Raw genomic sequence first — 25698 nt, forward strand, 5'->3', positions numbered from 1 at the left:
AAATCACAAAAAAAAAAAAGAAAGAAAGAAAGCAAACTATAAACTGGGAGAAGTCTTTGCAATATATGTGACAAAGAATTAATATTCTAACCATATTAAAGATTTTATATATCAATAAGAACTGATGAACACACCCCAATAGGGAAATGGGGAAAGAGTATGAACAGGCAATCCACACACACACACAAATGACCAAGAAACACTTGCACACAAATGTTCAACTCTATTATTAACAGAAGAAATACAAATTAAAATACAAATTAAAGAATAACATTTTTAACCTATCAAATTTGCAGAAATTGTCTTAAAAAATAATACTCCATGTTAGCGAGGATCTTGAAATAGACATTCTTATACTGTCAGTGGAAATGGAAGCTAATTTGGCCAAATACATCAAAAGCCTTAAGCATGTTCATACCCTTTGATCCAGTAATTCCACCTTAAAAAAATCTATTCAGAGCATAATCAGAGATTCACAAAAACTGTATACAAGGATATCAATCAGAATGTTTTGTGTAATATCAAAACATTGGAAATAATCTAAATGTTCACCAACAGGAGAATGGTTATGCAAATTATGGCACACACATGATGAAATATTATTTAACTATTAAAAATCATTTTTTCAAAAAATATATAGTGATCTAGGAAAATGTTCATGACATATGTTAATGGGAAGAACATAAAACTGCTTAAAGCCAATAATCTCATTCTTAAAACAGATAGATACAAACATATTATATGATATATGTAATATAAATATATAAAAGTTTAGAGGGAAATACACAGAAATATACACATACAACAGTGGTTATCTCTGGATATAGTTTTACAGATGATTTGAATTTACTTTACTTTGTATTTTTCTGTATTTTCCAATTTTCTACAAATCTAAATGTAATATACTTTTAAATACAGGAGAAAAATATAATTTGAAGAGAATGGGAAAGCAGACTTAACATGATAGGCTCAAGGACAAAGCCAGGACACACATGCACTAGAAACTTCTCTCCACACTGCTCCTGGCTTCATTAATCATTTTCCTCTGGGACTATTCATTCAACCAGTTCCAGACAAGACCAGTTAAACATATCACTATTATCACCCAGCCATCTTATCCAAAAGTAGACCAAAGAAGTTTTGTGAATGCCTTGCAGAAATCTAAATATAGTGCATCTACCATATTTCCCTAATCTACAACCCAGTTAACCCTGTCCATCAAGAAAATTTAGTCAGGCTGACAAGACTTTTTTGTCCTTGGTGAACCAATACTAGCTCCTAGTGCTCATCACTTCTTTTTCTGAATATGTACAAAACAACTCTTAATCTACCCTGGAATGTAACCCAAAATTTGCAAAATTCTCTCCTTTTTGAAAATCCAAAGGACGTCTACTTAGGCCCCTAATGTACATATTTATTAAAAATATGTTAATTTTCTTCTTTTGGTCTAGTCAAATTTTTTATCACTTAATTTCATCAAGTAGAAAGATCATAAAATCTCTAGGGCCTTTGCTTTTTTAGCACAGTGGTGGCATCCCAGCTCACTGCAACCTCCGCCTCCCGGATTCAAGAGATTCTCCTGCCTCAGCCTCCTGAGTAGCTGAGATTATAGAGGTGCACCACCACGCCTGGCTAATTTTTGTATTGTTAGTAGAGATGGGGTTTCACCATTTTGGCCAGGCCTGTCTCAAATTGCTGGGCTCAAGTGATTCACCCTTCTTGGCCTCCCAAGGTGCTGGAATTACAGGCATGAGCCACCACGCCCAGCCTGCTTTTTAAAAGATACCTAAATTCAGCAAAAAATAAACAAAAGTCCATTTCACGAGGGGAAGACAAGACCCTCATAAAAGCAAGACTGTTACTAGCTCAAGACTCTGAGTCTTGGCCGGGGTGGTGGCTCAAAGCCTGTAATCCCAGCACTGTTGGAGGCGGAGGCAGGGGAATCACTTGAGCTCAGGAGTTCAAGACCAGCCTGGGCAACATGGCAAAACCCAGTCTCTACAAAAAAATACCAAAATTAGCAGAGTGTGGTAGCACGTACCTGTAGTCCCAGCTACTTGGCAGGCTGATGTGGGAGGATCACTTGAGCTCAGGAAATTGAGGCTACAGTGAGCCATGATCATACCACTGCACTCCAGCCTGGGTGACAAAGCGAGACAAAAGAAAAGAGAAAGAAAACAGAAAGGCAAGAGAAAGGCAAGGCAAGGCAAAAGAAAAAAGGACGGAAGGCAGGAAGGCAGGAAGGCAGGCAGGAAGGAAGGAAATAAAAATCTACGCTGGGTGCAGTACCTGTAACCTTAGCACTTTGGGAAGCTGAGGTGGAAGGATTCCTTGAGCCCAGGAGTTCAAGACCAGCCTGGGCAACATAGTAAGACCTTGTCTCTATATAAAAAAGAAAATTAAAATTAAAAAAGGGGCTGAGTGCAGTGGCTCACCTTTGTAATCCCAGCACTTTGGGAGGCCAAGGTGGGTGGATCACTTGAGTCCAAGAGTTCAAGACCAGCCTGGGCAATACAACAAGACCCTATCCCTAATTTAAACAATAAAAAAGAGTCCAGGTACAAATAGGAACTTGTAAATTGAATTCACAACTCACTACCACTTATCTGACACAGAATTTGAGTTAGACATTAGTGATCATTTTGCACAGTCTCCTCATTTTATAGATTAAAAAATTGAGTCCCTAAGAGGAAGGTTGACTAGTCTAAGATCATTCAGCTACTTTAAGTCAGAACCCAAGGCCTTGGCTCCTCTGCCAAGATTTTATATATATACACATATATATATTATATGTTTCATACATATATACATTCTTACATAAAAGGAACAAAACCAATATATTTTACAAAAAACAATTACCCTATTGTGGAATATAAGACTAAAGCTTTAAACAAAGGAATAGTGTCAATATCAGAGTCAAGATTTCAACAAGCAACATATTAAACAAAAGAGAAATCCTAAAAAGCTACAATTAAGTAAGAAATAACTCATTCTCAGGGTTGGCACAGTGGCTCACGCCTGCAATCCCAGCACTTTGGGAGGCTGAGGCAGGTGGATCACCTGAGGTCAGGAGTTCGAGACCAGCCTTGCCAACATGATGAAACTTCATCTCTACTAGATATAAAAAATTTGCTGGGCGTGGTGGTGCATGCCTGTAATCCCAGCTACTTGGAAGGCTGAGGCAGGACAATCACTTGAACCCAGGAGGCAGAGGTTGCAGTGAGCTGAGATTGCGCCATTGCACTCCAGACTGGGCAACAAAAGTGAAACTCTGTCTCAAAAAAAAATTTAAAACAAAGAAATAACTAATTCTCATTACTGTTATTCTAATAATTCTACCCTATCAGGAAGAAGTGATGTTTTACGGACACCAAAGCTCCTAGGATTTTGCCTCAAACCATCTAACGAAGACAAGAAAGCACCTGACCAGCTAAATACAGAGTGCTTTACTAAATCTAGCACCATGTCCTTGGGTTACATGGAACAAAGAAAAGCCCAAAACAAACACACACATATGAAGTTCAGCTCCAGGGGGCAAAACTGAAAAGAAAACTTAATTTTTTTTCTCTTCTAAGTATATAGAACAGGGCTGGGCCTAAAAGGGTGTAGCTACTTTTTTAAAAAGCCAGGCAGTTCCTCAAAAATCTAAACACTAAGTTACCTATGACCTACCAATTCTATTCCTAAGTATGTATTATCTAAGAGAACTGAAAACATGTTCACATAGCAGCAATATTCAAAATAGTCAAAAGGTGGAAACAACCCAAACGTCCATCAACTCAAGAATGGATAGACAAAATGTGGCATAACCATAGGATGAAATATTGTTCAACCATAAAAAGTAATCAAGTGGCCGGGTACGGTGGCTCGCACCTGTAATCCCAGCACTTTGGGAGGCTGGGAGGCCGAGGTGGGTGGATCACCTGAGGTCAGGAGTTTGAGACCAGCCAGGCTAACATGGTGAAATCCCATTGCTACCAAAAATACAAAAAATAGCTGGGCATGGTGGCGCACATCTGTAGTCCCAGCTACTCAGGAGGCTGAGGTAGGAGAATCTCTTGAACCTGGGAGGCGGAGGTTGCAGTGAGCTGAGATCACGCCACTGCACTCCAGCCTGGGTGACAGAGTAAGACTCTGTCTCAAAAAAAAAAGAAAAAGAAAAGAAAAAGAAAGAAAAAGGAATTAAGTACTAATACATGCTATAACACACATGAATCTTGAAAACATTATGCTAAGTGAAAAAAAGCCGAGCACAAAACACCACATATTGCATGACTTCATTTTTATGAACTGGCCAGAATAGGCAACTTTATGAAAACAGAAAGTAGATTGGTAGTTGCCTGCCTAGGGCTGGGGGGGGGGGGGGGGGGGCGGGGGGCAGGGAATGAGGAGTGATTGCTAATGGGGTCAGGGCTTCTTTTTGGGGTGAATATGTTCTAAAATTGTGGTGACAGTTGCACAACTCTAAAAATTGTAAAAATTGTTGTACTCTTTAAATGAGTGCATTGTAGCATGTGAATTATATCTCAATCAGCAATTTTTTGTTAAAAAGGTAGGCCCCTGGCCAGGCATGGTGGCTCACGCCTATAATTCCAGCACTTTGGGAGGCCGAGGCAAGCAGATCACCTGAGGTCAGGAGTTCAAGACCAGTCTGGCCAACATGTTGAAACCTCGTCTCTACAAAATATAAAAATTAGCCGGGCATGACGGCGGGTGCCTGTAATCCCAGAGCTACTTGGGAGGATGAGGGAGGAGAATCCCTTGAACCTGGGAGGCGGAGGCTGCAGTGAGTCGAGATTGTGCCACTGGACTCCAGCCTGGGTGACAGAGCGAGAATCTGTCTCAAAAAAAAAAAAAAAAAAAAAAAAAAAAAAAAAAAAAAAAAAGTGGGCCCTATCATTTTTATCAGATCAGCATTCCTGAGCTAAAATTATCTATGCCCAAAGCCTTAAACCCCTCCAGCACACAAAGCAGTCAGAGTGAGAAGCTGTTATCTTCCTGGTTCTTTCTAGTTGCCTAATAACATAGCTGGCTTGCTCTGGTCTCAAGTCAATTTGGAAACAGAGAGAGAATCAAGAGAATCAAATTAGGGGACCAAGCAAAACAAAAGTGAACAGCAAACAATAAGCATATGAAAAATGCGCAACATTAGCCATGGCGGAAAATTCAAATCAAAACCACAATTAGATACCACTTCACACCTACCAGGATGGCTAGAATCAAAAAGACGGACAATAACAAGTGTTGGGGATGATGCGGAGAAATTGGAACCTTTACACACTACTGGTGGGAATGTAAAATGTTGCAGCCTAAATGTGGAAAGCAGCCTGGCCATTACACCAAAGGTCAGAGTTGTCATACGATCCAGCAGTTCCACTCACAGGTATATATACTCAAGAGAAATATAAACATGTCCATGCAAAAACTTGCACACAGATGTTCACAGAGCATTATTCATAACAGCAAAAAAGTGGAAACAACCCAAATGTCCATCAAACGACAAACAAAATGTGGTATATCCATATAATGACATATTATTCAGCTATAAAAAGGAATGAAGTATTGATACATGTACAACACAGATGAACCTTGACAATATTATGCTAAGTGAGAGAAGCCAGTCACATATTATATGAATCTAGTTATATGCAATGTCCAGATTGCAAATCCACAGAGACAAAAAGTATAATAGATTAGTGGTTGCTTAGACATGAGGGGGATGGGGAGATGAAGGGTGACAGCTAAAGTGTACAGGGGTGATTAAAATTCTAAAATCAATTGCGGTGATGGTTGCACAACTCTGTGAACATTCTGAAAACCACTGAAGCTCTTAAATGAGTGAATCGTAAGATCATAAAAAATGAATGACAAATACAACTCCATTAACCTTGAAGAATTAAAAAATACTTGCTTATTCCATTAATATCCTTAAGCCTGCACACATTTACTATTAAGTCAGGTAAACCAACTCCCATCTTTTGGCTCCTCCTGGGGTTCCCCCAACAGTATCATTCCCTGGTAGTCTTCCCAAATCCACTTTCCTTCTGCAGGAGAAGGGATCTCCCTCAGGCTTCCCAGCAGGCCATCTACCCTCAAGTTACTTCTTCCTTTGGGGCAGGAGTTTACAGCCATCAAAACTAAAAAGTTGAGATTTGGGAGTTCTTTCCCCCCGAGACGGAGTCTTGGCTCTGTCACCAGGCTGGAGTGTAGTGGCACGATCTCAGCTCACTGCAACCTCCACCTCCCGAGTTCAAGCGATTCTCCTGCCTCAGCCTCCTGAGTAGCTGGTACTACAGGCACATACCACCACACCCAGCTAATTATTGTATTTTTAGTAGAGATGGAGTTTCACCATGTTGGCCAGGATGGTCTCGATCTCTTGACCTCCTGATCCACCCGCCTTGGCCTCTCAAAGTGTTGGGATTACAGGCGTGACGGCCATCGCGCCCGGCCTGGGAGTTCATTTATACTCCATTTGTTGACAGCTTCTGGCACTTGAAGAGTCTCAGAGTGATATCTTCTGTTGTAGCCAGATGTATCTGGGTAGGGAGATAGTTGTGGCCTAGTGACAAAAGCCCTGGACTCAAAGAAGTTCTCCAGAAATCTGTACTCAAACTTTTATTCTGTCCCTTACAGACTGTGTGACCCTGAGCAAGTCACTCAACCACTCCGACCCTCACTTTCCTCATTTGTAAAATGGGGATAATATCACCTAATCCACAGGGATATTCTGAAGATTAGTGCTTATAAAAGTATCTGAAACAGAGATAATAATTCAACAAACTATTTGCCAGGCTCCATACTCGGGGCTGGGGACACAAAGATAAATGTAATACTAGCTGCCTTCAAATTGTTCACAGTGTACAAATGCTGATGATAGGAAATCATTTTCTTTCTTCCTTACCTTGCCTTCTTTTAGGATGGCAATAGGAATTTCAGAACTTTGATTCTCTGCCTTGGTATACTCTCAACTTTGTACTTTCAATGCTGATAGGATAGCAGTTACGTTTACATCCTTCATTCTCAAAAAGGGGGAGATGGAATGGTTACTTAAATGTTATGGGGAAAATATCCCTTTTATGCTTTCAAGTTATTATTACCACTGATTTCTAACTCTTCCAGGCCTTACCCAAAGGTGTTCCATGGTAAAAGTATGCTTATTCACACCTTAAAATGACTTACAGAAATACTCCCATTCTCTCTCACTCCTTGTACCCCCAAGCCTGCCTGGATTTACATTCCCGAAAAGACCGGTCACAAAGGATCATTTCCCAGTTAGGCTACCTTAATGACCAATTTCTCACTCACCTCCTGTTTTTGAGATCAGTTTCTACTCTAAAAACGAAAGAGCTTTCAAGAAAAATACTAGATCAGTTTATAAACAGAGGTTGACATAAAGTCACTACAGGGAAAATGTAGAGCTCAAAATGTTCTAACACATAACCCATCCTTCCTTTGGTGGGACAATTTCACAAGTCACAGAAAAATATTTTTCATTTTAGAATAGATTTTAAGAGAGCCTTTGCCAAGAGCCAGTTCTTTAAATGTTCAATTGAATTTTAAGCAGTATTATACATGTCCAAGAACATCATGCTATTTTTAGCTAACAGGTAGGGCTGCTGTGTCTACAACCGTTTGGAGCAATCAGGAATGAAACCATTAAATAGCATCTCTCACTGTGGTATCTTATCATTTAGCATTTCTATTTCTATTTTAATATTTTCCAAAGCCTCATCATAAAAAACACCTGTAAAGCACCCATGCTAGGCACAATACAAAGTTCAAATAGAAAGAAACAGTTCCTATACTTCATTATGGGTTAAACCCACATTAAGCAAACCAGATATATGAAAGAATCTTGGCTGGGCATTATGGCTCATGCCTGTAATCCCAGTGCTTTGGGACGTCGAGGTGGGAGGATCACTTGGGCCAGGTGTTCGAGGCCAGCCTGGGCAACATAGTAAGACCCTGTTTCTATAAATAAATTAACAAATAAAAAAAAAGAATTTCACAGAGCATTCTCAAGTTGCCACCAACCTCCTAAGTGTCCAGGGGAGGAACATTAGGAAGCAATTGTCCTAAACCCATCATCTTTCTAATGCTTGCACACCTTTTATGTATTAAAAGAAGAGGGGCAAGGAAAATGTTCTAGGCCGGAAGCAGTGATCCCAGCACTTTGGGAGGCTGAGGTGGGTGGACTGCTTGAGCTCAGGAGTTCAAGACCAGCCTAGGCAACATGGCAAACCCCCATTTCTACTAAAAATACAAAAATTAGGCTGGGCATGGTGGCTCACACCTGTAATCCCAGCACTTTGGGAGGCCAAGGCAGGAAGAATGCTTGAGCCCAGGAGTTCAAGACCAGCCTGGGCAACATGGTGAAACCCCATCTTTACAAAAAATACAAAAATTAGCCAGGTGTAGTGGCGCACACCTATAGTCCCAGCTACTCAGGAGTCTGAGGTGGGAGGATGGCTTGAGCTTGAGAGGCGGAGGTTGCAGCAAGCTGAGATGGTGCTACTGCACTCCAGCCTGGGAGACAGAGCCTGACACTGTCTCACGCACACACAAATAAAGTTCTAAAACTTACTGTGGTGATGGAGGCACAATCATACCTAAAAGCCACTGAAATATATACCTAAATGAGGGAACTGTATGGTAAATGACTTCTATCTCAACACCATTTTAAAAAGGAGGCAAATTGTCTTACTCTGATTGTTCTAATTAGTCAAACCTATTTTTGAAGCTCTCATGCTAAAGGCTATCTAGGTAAAGGCTGCACTGGTTTGGCAAGGGCGCCTCAGAGGCCACCATGGAGATCACTCTAACCTTGCCCTCCATGTCCATCTTTCTTTCCCTTACACTCTTCCTAATCTCTCTTCTGTTATTTCCCCAGTCTCCTTGCTGCTCCTCCGCTTTTAACTAGGTGTTAGGTTCCTCAAGTGTTCACAAGCATGGTCTGTCCCAACTAGTAGACCTCAGGATTAAGCTGATTTGCTGACCCTCTGATGCTGACCTTCAGTAACTTTCCCTTCTTAGGCAAGTTATATCTTGGTTCTCTTGTCATTGTTTCAGTATGGGGAATTGGACCACTTGATCCTTTCCAGCTCGCACGTTCACATAAAGAAAAAAAATTCAAGTAATGAACACTTACTTGGCCAATCACATGCAAAGTCTCTTGCCAACCGACATACATGTATTTGGATTATTCATTTTGTAAATACACCGTGATGCAATCCTCTGAAGAACCACACTTATTTATAAATTGATCAACATGGAGTCCTTATTTTTAAAAACTAGCACTTTATCAAAGAAAATTTAGAGCCCAACACAGAATGCTTGACAGTCCCTCTGGACCAGTCTCCAGGGATCTGTTTTCAAAGGGGGGGAAAAAATAAAAGCTTTTGCATGTTGGGGACTTGTTGGATTTACCAAACCAAAGGAGGAAGTAAGATTGATTGGGGTGGCAGAGCCTTAACAACAGTGGTTCACCTAAATCCTAAAAGAAGAAAGGCCTTATTTGGCAAGTGGTAGAAAGAACTAGCATAAAACAGCACCTCAACCTACATTATAAACTCTCAGAAATATGCTCAGAGAGCAATAAACACTGCAGGAATCCCCTTACCCTGGAGAACTTGCAGCTTTTATGCAAACCAGTTGCATTCCCCCAACAAGTCATAGAAATATGTAGTCACTAGTATCCAGCATACCCCCACCACACACATTCACAGTATTGTTTCCATGTGCCCAACATCAGAGAGCAAAACCGAAAGAAACATCAATTTCTCCTACAACATACACACACAAATATGCAAGAAAAACCATTTCCTTTGCAGAACCTGTGTTGTCTAAGTTGTGGGCATGAAATGCATAAATATTAGTTGCTAATAAAAATCAGACGGTTAGCTCTGTACTGGAAAGCGAACAGCACACACATAAATCATAAAAAAACAATAACCCTAAGGTGCGTTCCTCATCAGTAAGCTGAAAACCAAACAAGGAGAGAAATGACTCAAAGTGTCCATGTGAATCCCTCTTTCCCATTACCTCAGACCAACAAGCTCTCTCTCCTGCGAGTTACCTCCTTACACTTCTGTCCTCGATCAGAAGAGCCTCGTGGAAAAGGTCGCAGGCTCTCTATTCTTTCCCTTCAGGCTCTTGAGGCACTGAAGGAGCATGGGGGGAGGGGAACGGAAAGGACAAAGGTAGGCGCTTTCCATCCCTCTCAGCTTGGCGACAGGGCTCCCAGCCTCTCCCCCTCTCATCGCGGAAATAGAGCACCTGCCAGGGAGAGGTCGGTCCCTTCCACCTTAGTAACCGGCCCACAGGGCCTAGGTGTCCCAGGAGCCCAGGCGCTGCAGCCCTAGGGGACAAAGGGGAGGAGGCGAAAGAAGTCGGGAATGGTACGAATCCCTTGCAAACAAAAGGGAGGGGGCAGAATACCAATCCGTTCGCGGCTGTTCTCAGAGGTGGCCAGGTTGGGTGGAGAAATGGGTTTCGGGGGAGGGGAAGATTTAGAAAATTCCTCTGGGGCAAGGGATTAGGGAGCTGCTTGGGGGCGCAGCAGCCGGCAGGAAGGGGGCTGAGACAGGACAGAGGCCCTGGGGCGAGAAGGGGGCACAGCTCGCGGTGGGGGAGAGGTGACGGCCAAGAGGTGAAGGCCAGACTGGGCCCAGTGTGGGGTGAGCGGGAGCAGAGCCCCGCGCGGCGCTCCGAGGGGCCCTGAGGAGGGTCTCAGAAGGAGGCTGGGGGCACGCAACGAAGGCATTCGGGGGAGAGGGCAGAGTTGGGGGACACAGTGTTGGAAAAGAGGCTGAGAACAGAGCCGTAGAGAGGTTAGGGGGGACTGCGAGGGGGCCTGACCCCCGTCCGCCCCACCTCACCTGGCGCCGGGTCGGAGTCCAGGTCTAGTGCTGAGAAAGCGCCAGCTCCAGCCAGTCCCTCCGTCCCGCGCGGGAGACCACGGACACAAAGCGGGGCGCGCGGGAGGAGGGGAGGAGAGAGGAGGGGGAAGGAGGGGGGAGGAGGAGGAGACGCCTGAGGCGCGCGAGTGGGGGAAGGAGGGGCACCCGCCGCCCTCCTCCTGGGTCAGGGGGCGGGGCATGCGGCTGGAGGCCGCGCTCAGCCGGCCAATGGCCACTCCACCCGCCCGCAGGCTAGGGCGCGCCTTCCCGCGGCTCACCTCGGCACCTGGGCCTCGGTTGGCCCTAGCCAATCAAACGCCTTTATTTGCAATGACCAGCCCCGCCCATTCGCCCCAGCCAAGGGCTGCTCACTGAGAATACAAAGAAGGCCCCCCGGAGCGGAGGGAGTAGACTCCAGCTCGCCTATCCCAAGGGCATGGTATCACCTTTTCAGCGCGTTTATGGGTCTTTCACGGTCATCTTGAGGGGAGGGGAGTGGGGGTCACAGAGGTTTGGCCCAAGATCACTGAAGAGGTCGGATCTCTTCTACCTGAGGTCCTTCTAACCAAGAGCGGCTCTCCTCTTCCAGGGAACACAGTTCCCTGTCTTCTCCTGTGGGCCCTCCGCCCCCTCCCCTTTTTCCAATCGCCCTAATCTTTGGATGCTGCTTCCCGTAGGCTGCTGCCCACTACTGGCCTTCTCCTGCACTGCAGCCCACATCAGCAGGCTCTGAGCACAGCCTTAATTGATGCTTCCAAGCTGCCCAAACCAACCCCTATCCAGAAGGAAAAGGAGAGAGGAAGAGGTTACTGCCCTAGGGTAGAAGGGACCTGGTCAAGTGGCTTTGTTACCTAGGATGGCAAAAAGCCAGCACGTAATGTAAGTCTAACTCCCCCACATCATCTCTTCCCACCTTCCCTTCTCCTACCTTCAGGTCTGTACTGGGCCACAATGGTGACTGACTGGCCGGCCCGTTTCAGAGCAGCTGCAGCCTGCTCATGAGTTGCATTCCTCAGATTCACTCCATTCACCTGTCCAAAGAGAGAAGCTGTGAGCCACCCCAAAAGCAAGAAAGGGGGTCCTCTGCACTAGCAGTTACGTGAGGGAAATGGGTACCCCATCCCTAAGCCTGTTTAGATGCCTTTCCCAATATTCCAACCTTGCCCCTAAAACAAGGCCTAAAGGATACGACATCTCTAGTGTAATAATTATCTTCATAAAGGTCGAATGCCAATCAGGGTTAAGATCCAAGAGGCATTCATTTCCTCCTCAAAGGTAAGTCTGGTCCTGGTCCCTGTCACTAAGGATGTCTACAAAAACAAGATAAGTTTTCTCCAGTCCTTAGCCCTCCCCTCATCTCAAGAAGCATTCCTCGGAGGAAGTAAGGTCTCTCGCTCTCCAGTTTACACTGGCACAGTTCCCATCCTCCCACCTCTCCTTTGTCTCCTCACCGATAAGATCCGGTCTCCCCTGCGCAGCTCCCCACTCAGGTCAGCTGGGCCTCCTGCCAGGATGAAGGAGACAAAAATGCCTTCTCCATCCTCTCCTCCTACGATGTTGAAGCCCAGGCCTGTGGAACCTTTGTGCAGGATGATCTTGCGGGGCTCTCTGGTGGGAAAGGAGTGGAGGAGTAAGGACTAGGTAGATACGGACTGTTGTCCTTTGAGGGCCAGCCTGGAACAAGGTCCATACTTGCTGCAGGGAGTAAGGATGTGGTTCCCTGTGTATGATACCCAGAGCCTCCCTTTGTCTCCTGAAACCTGCTTGGCTGCTGTTCTGTCAGGTGCCAAGTTTCAGTTCCTCTTCCCTCCCTTCTTTCCAAGGGCTTGCAGTCAACTTCCCAGTGGACAGTCCCCTACTCTCTCGGGTCAACAAATTCCTACCCTGAACTTCAGAGACCAAATCTCAGAGCCCACTCACTGGTCCTCTTCCTTCCCAGATACTCCTATCCTACCAATCCGTGTGATGGACCCTGGACCACAAGAAGAGGAAGCAGTTGGGGCAGTGAAGTCACCCTGGGGTTGACTGCACTCATCATCCACAGGAAGTGCACACTTACTTCACAGATACTCTTCTGCAGTCTCAAAATTTCACCCATCAACTATGACCCCTCCTACCTGCTGCCCCAACAACATATTTAATCAGCAGCTAACACTATGTAGTCCCAGGGGGTTGCAGCGCCTGGGTTCTTAGGCGGACCCCAGGTTCCCAAAAGGAGTTTAGAAGCCAAACTGAAGAGAGCAGACGAGCACATGAAAAATGCGAGTAAAACTAACCACATCTAACGAAGCCCTCTGTAAAAGGTCACAGTGCCATCAGCCCAACTCCCAGGGCACGTTCCCGGCCCACCGCCTTCACTTGTTACAAGCATCTTTCCTCGGAGGAGCCCAAAGCCCCAAGCAAGACTCTTCCTTTCTTGCTCCCAGTCTCAGGGGCGAGGCTCCCTCCCTGAGTTCCAGATGCTCTTGCTCCTAGCCCTCCACTCCTACCTGGCATCCCCTCCGGGCCGCAGGGAGCGGAGCGGCCAGGCCCACCTCTGCGAAGCCCTCCTCCAGACCGAAGCGGAGGCGGAGCCCAAGCCCGTGGCCAAGCCGGGGCCCTTGGAGAACTTGCGGGCCCTCTCCATAGCTCCTCTGTCTCTCCCCCGGCCGCCTACCCTTCCGGCTCCACTGCTGCCTGCCCGCCAGCCTCCCGGGCCCCACCCTGCAAACCTGTCCCCCGGAACCCCGGCCGGCCCGACCAGTTCCAGGCCCCGCGCAGCCGCCGCCGCCGCCGCCGCCGCCAGCGGGGCGGGGCGGGGCCGTTGCCGGCAAGGCCACCGGGCCGGTCAGAGTCCCGCCAGCCTCACCGGCTGAACTACTTTCTTCCCTAATTTGAAATGGTTGCAGCAGAGCGGGCTGCAACTATCTCAGGGCAGGAAACTCCGCTGCCCTCACCTCCTCAGCCCCCTAAACACTCCACCCCATCGTTTCTTTATCTGCACTTTTGGACCGGGGCCACTCACTCGGCACTGCCCCTGATGGTAGAACTTGTCCCTGCAGCCACTTCTGTCCCTCTCTAGGTCCCCAAGGCCTGAGAGAGGGCCTCGGACCCCAAAGCCGGGAGTGATGAGGGTCTTACCCTCTTCTTTTCCATACTACAAGGAGCCTGTGGCCGGCCAGAAACGGAAAAACGGATTCCTCCCCTCCCCAATTTCTGGGTAGATTGAATGGGATGTTGAGTGGGGGGGGGGGGTTGGTCTTACCTGGTGAAGTCCTCCTCAGCCAGCATGTGCCTGGGAATAGGAGAGTAGCGGGTGGGGGGAACCTGAGGAGGAGCAGGGTAGCTGACCTTGCTCTCCACAGCCCCGAGATAACCCAGGCTGGAATTATGGCTTATGTGGTTGTCAGCCAAGGCAGTAAAAGCTGGAATCAAGAAAGGGAGACAAAAGTTCAGAGACTGGTCGAGGCAGGTACCCCAAACTCCTCCAAGGACTTTCCCCCACACCCCACTTCAGGTGCAAAAGAGACCCAGGGATGCTGATTCCTCAGGCCGCACCTCCCCACTCCATCCACCCGCCACCCAGGGTTCCTCCTCCGCAGTCCCTTTCTAAATCCTTGGCTCACTCCTGTGAGTCTTAGAAAGAGCTGAAGTCAAGGCAGTCTACAAAGAAAGGCATGACTAGAGGTGTGACTAATAATAATCCCTCACATCTCTATAGCCTAATACAGTTTTCCAAGGGCTTTCTCATCCATGATCTCATTTGATCCTTGCAGCAGTCCTATGAGGAAGGCAGCACATACATCATTAGCTCCTTTTTGCCAAAGAGGAAACAAAAAACAGGTGAAAGGGACTTGTCTAAGGGCACCCAGCTCTAAGGGACAGAGCTGGGGGCCGGGCACGGTGGTTCACGCCTGTAATCCCAGCATTTTGGGAGTCCGAGGCGGGCGGATCACGAGGTCAGGAGATTGAGACCATCCTGGCCAACATGGAGAAACCCCGTCTCTACTAAAAATACAAAAAATTAGCCAGGCGTGGTGGCAGGCGCCTGTAGTCCCAGCTACTCGGGAGGCTGAGGCAGGAGAATTGCTTGAACCTGGGAGGTGGAGGTTGCAGTGAGCCAAGATCGTGCCACTGCACTCCACCCTGGCAACAGAGCGAGACTCTGTCTCAAATAAACAAACAAAAAAACAAAGACAGACCTGGGATCCGGACTCACTTCTGTGCACTATCCTCTGCAGCTTCTCTTTTTCCTCTTTTTAAAATTCACTGTCCATAGAAGTTGTCAAAAATTGCCAATGCTGACTCTATGGCAAGTCTTCACGGTGGGGCACTGAGTAAAGTTTTCAATTAATATTAATGGCACCTCAGATAAACCTTATTGGCTGCTACAGTGCCACCACTGAGCAAAGCTGCTTGGCCTGTCTTAACAAGGGGTATGAACTTCTTCCCCTCCAGAAACCAGGGGACAGAGCTTTAGGCCAGGGACAGGGGCTGATGAGTACGTACTGCTGGCGTAGTCAGGGGGAGCGTACATGTCGTTGAGGTGGAGGCTGCCTGGCTTGGCCACCTTCAAATACACCATATCAGATGTGTTCTTCAGTGAGGCCACAGCTTCCTCGTGCCTCACATCCTGCAGATTGGTGTTGTTCACCTAGAAGACGAGAGGCCTCAGGCTGGGACTTGGGAGAAGGAGAGGCTTCTCCAGGGAACCCGAGGGATGCCTTTTCAGTGAAATTCAACAGCATGCTAACAGAGGCCCAAGTATAGCGCTGTGAGAAGCAGAGGCAGGAAGTAGGGGATAGGGCAAGACCCTGGCCACAGAAAGAAGTAGGGCCTTTGTATCTGGGCAAACACAACACAGATGATAACTCTTGAAATTCCCCCATGATGCCTCATCCCTGAGTGAGGTTTAGGCAGAGTGAGGGGTACTGGAGCTCCTCCTCCCTACCCTACCATTTGGGCATCCCCGTGAAGTCTGTCTCACCGCCAGCAGCCGGTCCCCGATCTGTAGGCGTCCATCCTTCTGAGCAGCACCCCCCTCAATGATCTTGGTGATGTAGATGCTGTTGTCTCCTGGGATGTGCTGGTTGCCAATACCCCCAGCAATGCTGAAACCCAGGCCTGAGTGGAAGCCAGCAGGGGGTAGGAGAGGCCCACAAGGAGAGGTTAAAGTGTTGTCGATCCCAAATCCAAGCCCCCTCCCCCAGCCAACCCACTGGCCCCACAGGAGCTCCCTCCGGGGGATCCAAACACTAAGCTGCCATCCCCAGATGAGTAAGGGTGAGGCCTGAGGTCAAAAAAGTAGGCTGTGAGTTGGAACAGGGGGAGTCAGGCAAGGAGTAAGGCCATTCCCTTCCAATTCCCTGTGGGGCCAGATGGGATCTGGGGCCTAGGGCTCTGGCTGGAGCACAGGAACCTGGAGGGCCGCACCTTTGGGCCCTTTGAGCAGGTTGACCTCCATGATGGTCTCAGGTGGAGGCTGTCGTCTCCGCACCACCAATCGCACCACAGGGCCTGCCTCCTTCAGCGCCTCCACCGCCCGGCTGTGTACCACCTCCGACACGTCCACCTCATTCACCCGCAGCACACAGTCATTCACCCTGTGGGGGAAGCCCGAGATGCATGACACTGTGCCCCCACCCCTCCACTCCCTCTCCCGCTTCCTCCCACTTCTCTCTCCTCCCCTCCTCTGCCCTCCCACCCTGCCCTCAGAGCTAATGGAAGGGTCATCCTGCCAGGCAGGCTTTCCTCCCCTCATCTCTATCCTGTCCTTGCCACCCACAACCCTGCTTCCAGGCCATCTCACCCCAGCCTCCCATCCATGGCAGCTGCTCCACCAGGGATAATCTTGGTAATAAAGATGCCAGGGTCATCAGGGACATGGGGATTGTCGATGCCACCTGCAATACTGAAGCCCAGGCCAGAGTTGCCCTGCAGAAGTGGGAAGAAAGGCACAGTCTGTTCTCTCTGAGGGCAAAAAAGAGAGTTCTGGGTACCCCATCTCCCCTTATGTCCCAGAGCTAGTTCTCCAGGTCTCAGAAGGGGCCATGGCAGGCTGGGCACATTTGTCAGAAACCCAGCCTCTGCTGACCATTCTGGGAAACCCATCCCCTCCCCAATACCCCAGGCCTCAGTGAACAAGGTCAATTAATATTTGCTAGTGAGTTGATTGATTGATGCAGTGAAGCGGCCTCTGAGGGCCGCTGTTTCTTCATCCTCTTAATGCAGGTCCCCCCATGGGTCTTGAAACCATGATTCGGGGGTCTCCCCTCTCCTGGCTCCAACCCTCTCCTTCCCTTTCCGCTTTTCCCCACTGGCAGACTCACCCGCTCAAGTACAATTTCCTCATATTTGAACATGCCATCGCTGCCATTCACCTAGGGGGAGACACAGGCAATTCCCTCAGTGCCCCCTGCCCTTCCAGTCATCTGCCCCTTGGTCAATCTGCCTCCTCCCCTACTCCCACAATGTAGAAGAGCCCAAGTGCACCCCAGGTCACCTCTTGGCCACAGATGAGGACAGGCTAACCCGGAAGAGGCCACTCCCCACTCACCCCCCACCCCTGCTTTGCTTCCAACCATATCAGGCCAAACCCAGCCGCTCATTTAGCCCAGATCAATTGTCTGAGACTGAGCCAGCCAGTGATGCACTCACCGACAGGCTGGGCTTCAGTGCCTCGGGGTTCACTAGGAGGAGTGCAGGGCTGGCCTAAGGGGGATGGCAGAGATGGAGCATGGCGGGCAAACCATGCCACACCCAGTGTCCATAGGGGATACCCAGTGGCCTAGACAGATAACCCTTCCCCTTCTGAACCACAGTTCTCCCTGACTGGGGGATCATAGACTCCCACTGTGCCCGAACTGGAAGGACAGCAGACATCATCTTGTCCTATCCCCTTCATGTGACAGTAGGTGACACGGAGGCCCAGAGAGGACATGGGATGTGCCTAAGGGCACACTGGGAGTTAGCGGCAGAGCAATGGGATCTCTAGGTGTTCTTTTGATTACAGTAAGCTCTTAAGGCCCTTGATGTTTTGGTCACTCATCCCCATACCCCAGCAGAGCTCATGGGAGAAAGGACAGTTGCCCCACTTTGGAGCACCTCGTGAGTCTTCACTCTATACCTCCTTCTTGGACTCCAGGAATCCAATTCCTCAAATAGGCAGAAGGAGTCAAAGTCCTAATCCATTTTCTACCAAAGGATTTTTGGCCCTGAGCCCTTCGTGTTTCTCAGCAGAAAGGGTGAGGGTGGGAGCTGGTCAGGAGTCAGAGACAAAGCCAAGGGTGGGACTGGAGCAAGGTAAACAAGATTCCCCATGAGGGAGAAGTTGGTGACCCACAGACTGACTGGCAGCAGAGTCCGTGGTCTTCAATATGCAGTAGCCATGCAAGAAGAGGCAAGGGAAGAGGTTAGAAACACAGGGGTGATTTGACCAACCCACAGAGATGGCCTCCCAGACAGGACATGTGTGTATCCATTTGTCAAGTGAAAATGTGATTCTGGACATACAAGCAGCACCTGCCTGCTAGCTCTCACTCTTACCTCCAAGAATGGAAAAGCCCTCTTGCCTGTCTCCCCAGGTATCCTGGCACCCCTCCCCCACCTTTCTCTGGCTATGTTGTCCCTTCCCTGACCTCTGGCCTCCTCCTCAGAAGCGGGGAGCTGGAAACCAGGGTGGGGGCTCCTCCACATGTCCTGCTCTGCTTCCCCCATCCCACCTCCACCCCACACAGCTTTGGCTTCAAGAAGCAGAGAGGAGGAGAGGGGGAGAGGACTAGCTTGTCATGCCTCCACCATTTCTGGGCTGGCCCTACAGCTGTGGGAGTTGGTGGGAGGACTCCAGCTGCAGCCTTACCCTGGTCTGTGACCCCAGGAAGAAGAACTGAAGGCTCTTTAGAGACCCGAAACCAATACAGCTGCCTTAAGTACCATGCAACAGACACAAGCAAAAGGACACCCATGTGGCTCTTGTGTGCATTTGGTGTACCATGTGTGCCCACATGTGACAAGCCAGGCCTCAAGCCCAGCCCAAGTGGTACCCAGAGGCTTCCCGTTCCCAGTGGTACACCCTCTAGCTCCCACCCCTACTCAGGGACCTTGTTCTCAGGGCCAAGAGCCATCCAGGGATCAGCCCTGGCAAAGAAACCTTGGCCAATTGGCCCAGCCTGGGATTGCCACCTGTCTCCCAGCCAGGCAGGACAAGCATAAGAGGGTGTTTGCAAGGGAAAGGCCTCCAGGACAGAGGGGGCAAAGGAGAGAGAGGGACTCGCTGGAAAGGGTAAGAGGCCAAGGCAAGGGATGTGGGGAAGCAGTAAGTGTGGACAGACAGAAGGCCAGAACCGAGGGCTCTTCTCCCCAGGAAGTCCCCACCTTTGCCTCTGAGTGAGAGCACATCCTATCCCCAGAGGGCAGAGGCAGCCAGAACGGTCACCAGCTTGGGGAAGTCATCACCTGCCCTCAACAGCAAAGTCTCCTCTTCCTCTCTCCCCATCCTAGGAGCTGCAGAGCCAGATAACCAGACAGGCCCTCCGCCTTGCGTGCCAGGGACCTGGCTCTGCCAGCCCAGCCTCCATTTTGCTGCTTCTCCCACAGATGCTCCTTCCATTTTCTAAGCTGGCAGTTTAGGCTGGGAGTGGAAGCCGGAGTTGTGCCCAGCACCCAGGGGCTCCCAAGCTGTGCCAAGTCAAGGCTGGGGGGGCTAAGCCCTCTCACATCTGGAGGTACCCAAGGGGGACATGCCCCACTGGGGCCAGTCCCTGCACCAGGGCAGCTGCCCCTTGCCGGCTCCAGGCACCATGCCTGCTCTAGAGCAAGGAAGCTTGCTTCAGTTCCTTCAGATCTCCCCCCCGCCCGCCACCCCACCCCGGCACACACACTTCAGAGCTGCTTGGACAAAAGAGTCTGTCCTTCTCAGCAGCCTCTCAGCCTTGCTTGGGACGTGTCTCTCGCCTCCTTCCTCTCCCCTCCCTTGCCTGTCAATCGCCTCTCACCAGAGACAACACACACACACACACACACACACACACCAGGCACACGCGTGCACACTCTTGCAGCCACATGCTCACACACATATACATGTAGCCACACACACAAACACAGCCATCCCTGCAGCCTCCTCTACAGAGACCTCTCCACATTCAGAGTGACATCTCCACACATCCATGTGCACATCCACACACAAAGGGACTGGGACGGAGAGGGACTCATGGCATCGAGGGATGAAGCTCAGTGAGCCAGGCACATGGGCTCCTCCACACGGATTCCCGGCAGCTCCACTGTCTTCCTCCACACACCCCAACATACATACACACACATATGTCCCCCCTACGCAGAGCACCATGCCCCCTCCTCCCCTCCTGTGGAGACACACACCACACACAGCCCCCGCAGAACCTCCCGCCCCCTGCCAGACACAGAGACACTGCCAAACCCCCACAGAGACAAACCCAATTCCCCCACACAGGAAAATGTGCCCCTCCGCCATGCCCTTACCCCCTGACACACACGGCTCCTCCCAATCTCCTTCTAATGGAGACCCCCAAACAGACACACACAGGGAACCACACATTTCCCACCACCTCTCTTTGCCCAGCTGCAATGCTAAGGCTTGGGGTCCACAGGCTTGGAGCCCCAGCGACCCCTACTGCATCCCAGGCCTCTAGGCCCCCACTCTCCAGCCCTCCTGGGTTGCCCCACCTCTCCCCCCGCCGCTGGTCCATACCTGCTCATACCAGTCCCGGTTGGTACAGGTGCACTCTGGCCACCAGCTGGGGCCGCTGCCGTTGAGTTTGGGGGTGCTCTTGCCCGGGACTGGCTTAGGAGGCACCGGCCCCACATCCCGGCCGGTGGGGATGAGCTTGGCCTTGGTGCGAGGGGTGGGGGTGGCCCCCGCCTGCGAGGGCAAGGTCTGCGAGCTGTAGCCCCCATAACCCGCGCTGGCGCCGTTGCCCCCACCTGGCCCGTAGGGGTCGGGGACCTGCCAGTCCCCGTAGCCCGGAGGCTCGAGGCGCCGCAGGGCGGCCAGGCGGGTCACCTCATAGCACTCAGGGCACTTACAGCAGTGCTGGTGCTTGTGCATGGCACTGCCCCCCGCGGCTCGGACCCCCCAGCCGACGCCGGTTTCCACGCCGCCGCCACTGCCGCCGCCACCGCCGCCGCCGCCGGGCTCCCGGGCACACTCACACTGCTCGGACCAAGAAGGGGGGGGCACCCGTGGGGGCGCCCGGGCTGAGCGGGGCCTGGGGCCGGGCGGGCGTCCCGGGGCCTCAGCCCCCACGCTGCCCCGCACCCACGGCTCCCCCTCCAGCACTGGCGGCTCCGTGTCGCCGGTCGTGGCTCCTGGGCCGAGGCCCAGCGGCAAAGAAGAAGCGGGAGCTCAAGCAGAGACTGGGTGCTGTGAGGACCGCTTCTGCTCTGGTCCCCAGGATGGATCTGAGTGGAGTCAAGAGCATCTCTCCCTGGCTCCCTTCTCAGTTGATTCCAGCCAATCAGCGCGCAGAGGCAGGCAGCGGCAGCGGCAGCGGTAGGAATGCTAAACAGCGGCTCCTTAAAGGAACAGAGGCAGTGGCGCCCCCAGGCTCAGCCCCAGCTCCCCCAGTGTCTAGGGAACTGTTGGCCCTAAGGTGGGGGCAGAGGACGTGGGCCACCAGAGAGCTCAGGCACCCGATCTTGTGCCCTTATATCGCCAATTTTAGCCTGTCCTCTGCCCACTCCACCCCATCCCACTTCCAAGAGGGAGTTGCAGGAAGATGCTCAATGGGTCCCCAGGCTTGCTCTGAGCTGGGGCCACCAGAAGTAAAGACGAGGTAGCAGGATGGACAGAAGGGACGTTGGAGCAGAGTGAGGGAGGTGCTTTCTCTTACAGGGGACCAAGGAAGAAAGCAGCATATGAGGCCCGCTGTCCTGTCAATACCTCCTCCACAAGACTATTGTTCTATCTCTAGTCCCTGAAATTACTGTGACCTCACACTTGACCTTCTACCATCACCAGTAAGGAACTCAACCCTAGAACAGGGATTAACACAAAGCTCTAAGTCCTTGTCCCTGGCCCACAAACCCCTATCTCCTCCACTCCACCCCTGCATTGTTATGATGGGGGAAGGAACTTCAGGATATCAAGATGAGAGTCCAGGACAGGTGAAAAGGTAAGAAGGGATTTGAAGGAGAGAAACCCTTCTGTGGGTCTGGAATTGAGCTTAGGAATACTTGTCCAAGGACATCTCCTTACCTTCTCCTGGCTCAGCTTGTCGGGGGAATGGAGGAAGGATGACGTACATGAAAGACTATCTTTTTTGCAGTTCTTGTTTTGTTTTTAGCTACCAATTATTGGGTCTTTACAATGTCCTAAGTGCATAACATGCAAACCCAAATCCTACCAAGCTGATGCTATTATTATCTTCATTTTACCAATGAGAAATTGAGGCTCAAAGATATTAACACAGCTAGGTAACACAGCTGGAAGTGACAGAATCAGGATGCAAATCCTGATTATTTGACTCCAGAGTCCATGCTGTGAACCACTCTAGTACGACAGGTCTATTCTAAGTTCTCCTGCAGAATTTACATCTCAGTTCAATTCAGCAAATATTCATTGAGCACCTACTCCATGCAAGACCTTGACCTAGGTATTAGGGATACAGAGATTCTTTTCTTTTCTTTTTCTTTTTCTTTTTTCTTTTTTTTTTTTTTTTTTGAGATGGATTCTCATTCTGTCACCCAGGCCGGAGTGCAGTGGTGTAATCTCAGTTCATTGCAACCGCAGCTTCCCAGGTTCAAACGATTCTCCTGCCTCAGCCTCCTGAGTAGCCAGGACTACAGGCTCCTGCCACCATGCCCGGCTAATTTTTGTATTTTCTTTGTAGAGACAGGGTTTCATCATGTTGGCCAGGCTGGTTTCGAACTCCCGACGTCAAGTGATCCACCCACCTTGGCCTCCCAAAGCGCTGGGATTACAGGTGTGATCCACCATGCCCGGCCCTCAGAGATTCACTCTTAATTCAACAAATATGCATGGAACACTTGCTATGTGCCAGACACTGTTGTAGGATTTGGGGATATAGCAGCAAACAAAATAAAACAGAACAAACAGAACAAATCCCTGCCCTTGGGGAGCTTACCGCCTAGTGAGAGGACACAGATAAAAATAAACACAATAAATAAGTGAATTATGTAGTACAATAGGTCCTCATTTAATGTTGTTGGTAGATCCTTGGAAACTGTGACTAACTGAACACATAACAAAACCAATTTTACCATAGGCTAATTAATATAAACAAGAGCTAAGTTCCTATGGCATATTTCTGGTCACAAAACATCACCAAGCTTCTAAATAAAGACCCAAAACACTTCTGATATTAAACATTGAAATAAATATGAGCTATGCACACATATAGAAAGATTAATGAAAATAAGTAAATAATTACCTAATTTTTGGTGAACCAGTGAGTGACAGCAGTGGAAGTGGTGGTGGGTTGAACCAAGGAATAAATGTATGCAAAGTGAAAATTGTAAGGAGCACCTCCCTACCACCATGCAGTTCAAAAGCAAACAATCACGAATATGATGGACTCGATGAGCACTTTCTTACCTCATAGTTTATTGTGCATTTGTATGATTATCAACTACTTTACACATTTTTATTTTACAATACTTTGTATTCATCCATCCATCCATCTATCCATCCTTCCATGCATCCATCCATCCATTCATTCATTTTTCAATCTGCTTATTTCAGTTCAGGGTCAAGGGTGGCCAGAGCCTATCACAGCAGCTCAAGGTACAGGGCAGGAACCAATCTTGGACAGGATGCCATTCCATCACAGGGTGCACTTACATACACACCCACACTCACTCACACTGGGACAATTTAGACATGCCAATTCACCTAACGTGCACTGGGATGTGGGAGGAAGCGCAGTACCCTGGAATACCCGGAGAAAACCCACACATACATGGGGAGAGTGTGCAAACTCCACACAGACAGTGGCTCTGGCCAGGAATCGTTTTAGTTTTTTTTTTTTTTTCCCCTCATCAATGTTATAACAAAATGATGTTGAAGAAAACAACATTATTCAAAGACCTGCTGTGTATATGGTGATAAGTGCCATGGAAAAAAGAAAAAGTAGAGCACAGTAAGACGGATTGGGAAAGGTAGGGGAGGATACCAAGTTGTGATTTTTTTTCAAGTTTTTTGCCCCCACAGTTTAATATGAAAGTTTTCAAACATACAGAAAAATTCAAAGAATTTTACAGTGAACACCCAATTACCCACCGCCCAGGATTCTCATTAACATTTTGCTATGCTTGCTTTATCATATATCTATCCTCCACATATCCTCTCCAACATTTTTTAAAATGAAAATTTACAAACATACTAAAATATTGGAAGAATAATACGGTGGGCACCACTGTATGTCTTCCTTATCAAGTCAACAATTTGACTTGTTTTGACTTGTTATATTTGCTGTATCTATGTATCTATGTATCTATCCATCTATCTATATTTTTTGAACAGTAGGTGTTGCTCACTCACTCAGGCTAGAGTGCAGGGGTGTGATCATGGCTCACTGCAACCTCAAACTCCTGGGCTCAAGCAATCCTCCCACCTCAGCCTCACAAGTGGCTGGGACTACAGGTGTGTGCCACCATGCCCAGCTAATGCTCTATCTATCTATCTATCTATCTATCTATCTATCTATCTATCCCTTTTTCTGAACCATTTACATGTAAGTTTCGTTACATGTAAATGGTTCCATTATTCATCTGTAAGTTTTGATAACTTCCTTTAGCCATTCTTTGTTTGCTGGCAAGAAATTCTCTTAGCTTTCCTTTGTCTGAGAATGTCTTGATTTCCCCCTCATTTCTGAAGGATATTTTCACCAGATATAGCAGGCTGGAGTGCAGTGGTGTGACCATAGTTCACTGCAGCCTCGAAACTCCTGGCCTGAAAGTGATCCTCCTGTCTCAGTCTCCCAAGCAGGCTCCTGAGTAGGTGGAACTACAGGTGCACACCACGCCTGGTTAATTTTTTTATTTTTAGTAGAGACGAGGTCTCATTATGTTACCCAGGCTGGTCTCAAACTCCTGGCCTTGGGTAATCTTCCCGCCTTGGCCTCCCAAAGTATTGGAATTACAGGTATTAGCCACTGTGCCTGGCCACATTTGAATTCCTTTTCCTCTGTAGGTAAGGTGCTGTTTCTCTCTTGCTGCTTTCAAGTTTCCCATCTTTAGTTTTCAGAAGTTTGATTATAGTGTGCCTTGGGGTGAATTTGAGTTTATCCTATTTGGGGTTTGTTCAACCTCTTGAACCTGTTCATTTATGTCTTTTTCCAAATTTTCAGCCATTATTTCTTGAGTAATTTTTTTTAGCCCCATGCTCTTTCTCTTCCTCTTCCACATCTCCAATTACGTAAATGTTAAGTCCTTTGTTATAGTCCCAAGCATCCCTAAGGCTCTGTTCATTTTTTTTTTCTTTGAGACTGGGTTTCATTTTGTCACCCAAGCTAGACTGCAGTGGCACAATCACAGCTTACTACAGCCCCGATCTCCGAAGCTCAGGTGATCCTCCCACTTCAGCCTCCTTAGTAGCTGGGACTACAGGTGTGCATCACCACATCCAGCTAATTTTTGTATTTTTAGTAGAGACAGGGTTTCGCCATGTTGCCCAAGCTGGTCTTGAACTCCTGGGCTCAAGTGATCTGCCCATCTCAGCCTCCCAAAGTGCTGAGATTACAGGCATGAGCCACTGTGCCCAACTCTGTTCATTTCTTTTTAAGTCTATTATTTTCTCATTGTTGTTCAGATCGGGTAATTTCTA

The 25698-nt window shown here is 48.8% G+C and overlaps 1 protein-coding gene and 1 pseudogene across 8 annotated transcripts in view; both read right to left on the reverse strand.

Annotated features, from left to right (window-relative positions):
• DLG3 (discs large MAGUK scaffold protein 3) overlaps positions 1–21334 on the reverse strand; it is a 57361-nt gene extending 36027 nt beyond the window's left edge. For 4 of the 8 annotated variants that reach the window (XM_009197774.4, XM_009197773.4, XM_009197771.4 and 1 more), the window contains exons 1-10: positions 20605–21334; positions 17538–17591; positions 17210–17260; positions 16690–16814; positions 16314–16483; positions 15868–16004; positions 15390–15534; positions 14146–14305; positions 12353–12509; positions 11830–11932 (exon numbers count right to left, since the gene is read on the reverse strand). In XM_009197774.4, the coding sequence (XP_009196038.1) occupies positions 11830–11932; positions 12353–12509; positions 14146–14305; positions 15390–15534; positions 15868–16004; positions 16314–16483; positions 16690–16814; positions 17210–17260; positions 17538–17591; positions 20605–20961 (1459 nt within the window). In that variant the 5' untranslated portion in view covers positions 20962–21334. Of the gene's footprint in view, positions 1–10880; positions 11048–11829; positions 11933–12352; positions 12510–13390; positions 13865–14145; positions 14306–15389; positions 15535–15867; positions 16005–16313; positions 16484–16689; positions 16815–17209; positions 17261–17537; positions 17592–20604 lie in introns of those variants that run through there. The other 4 variants (XM_003917843.5, XM_009197772.4, XM_003917845.5 and 1 more) reach the window with 3 other exon arrangements.
• Positions 15133–15294, reverse strand: LOC116272320 (annotated as a pseudogene).
• Positions 21335–25698: the final 4364 nt, after the last annotated feature.

Source organism: Papio anubis, chromosome X, assembly GCF_008728515.1.
Source record: "Papio anubis isolate 15944 chromosome X, Panubis1.0, whole genome shotgun sequence".
Lineage (NCBI taxonomy): Eukaryota > Metazoa > Chordata > Mammalia > Primates > Cercopithecidae > Papio > Papio anubis.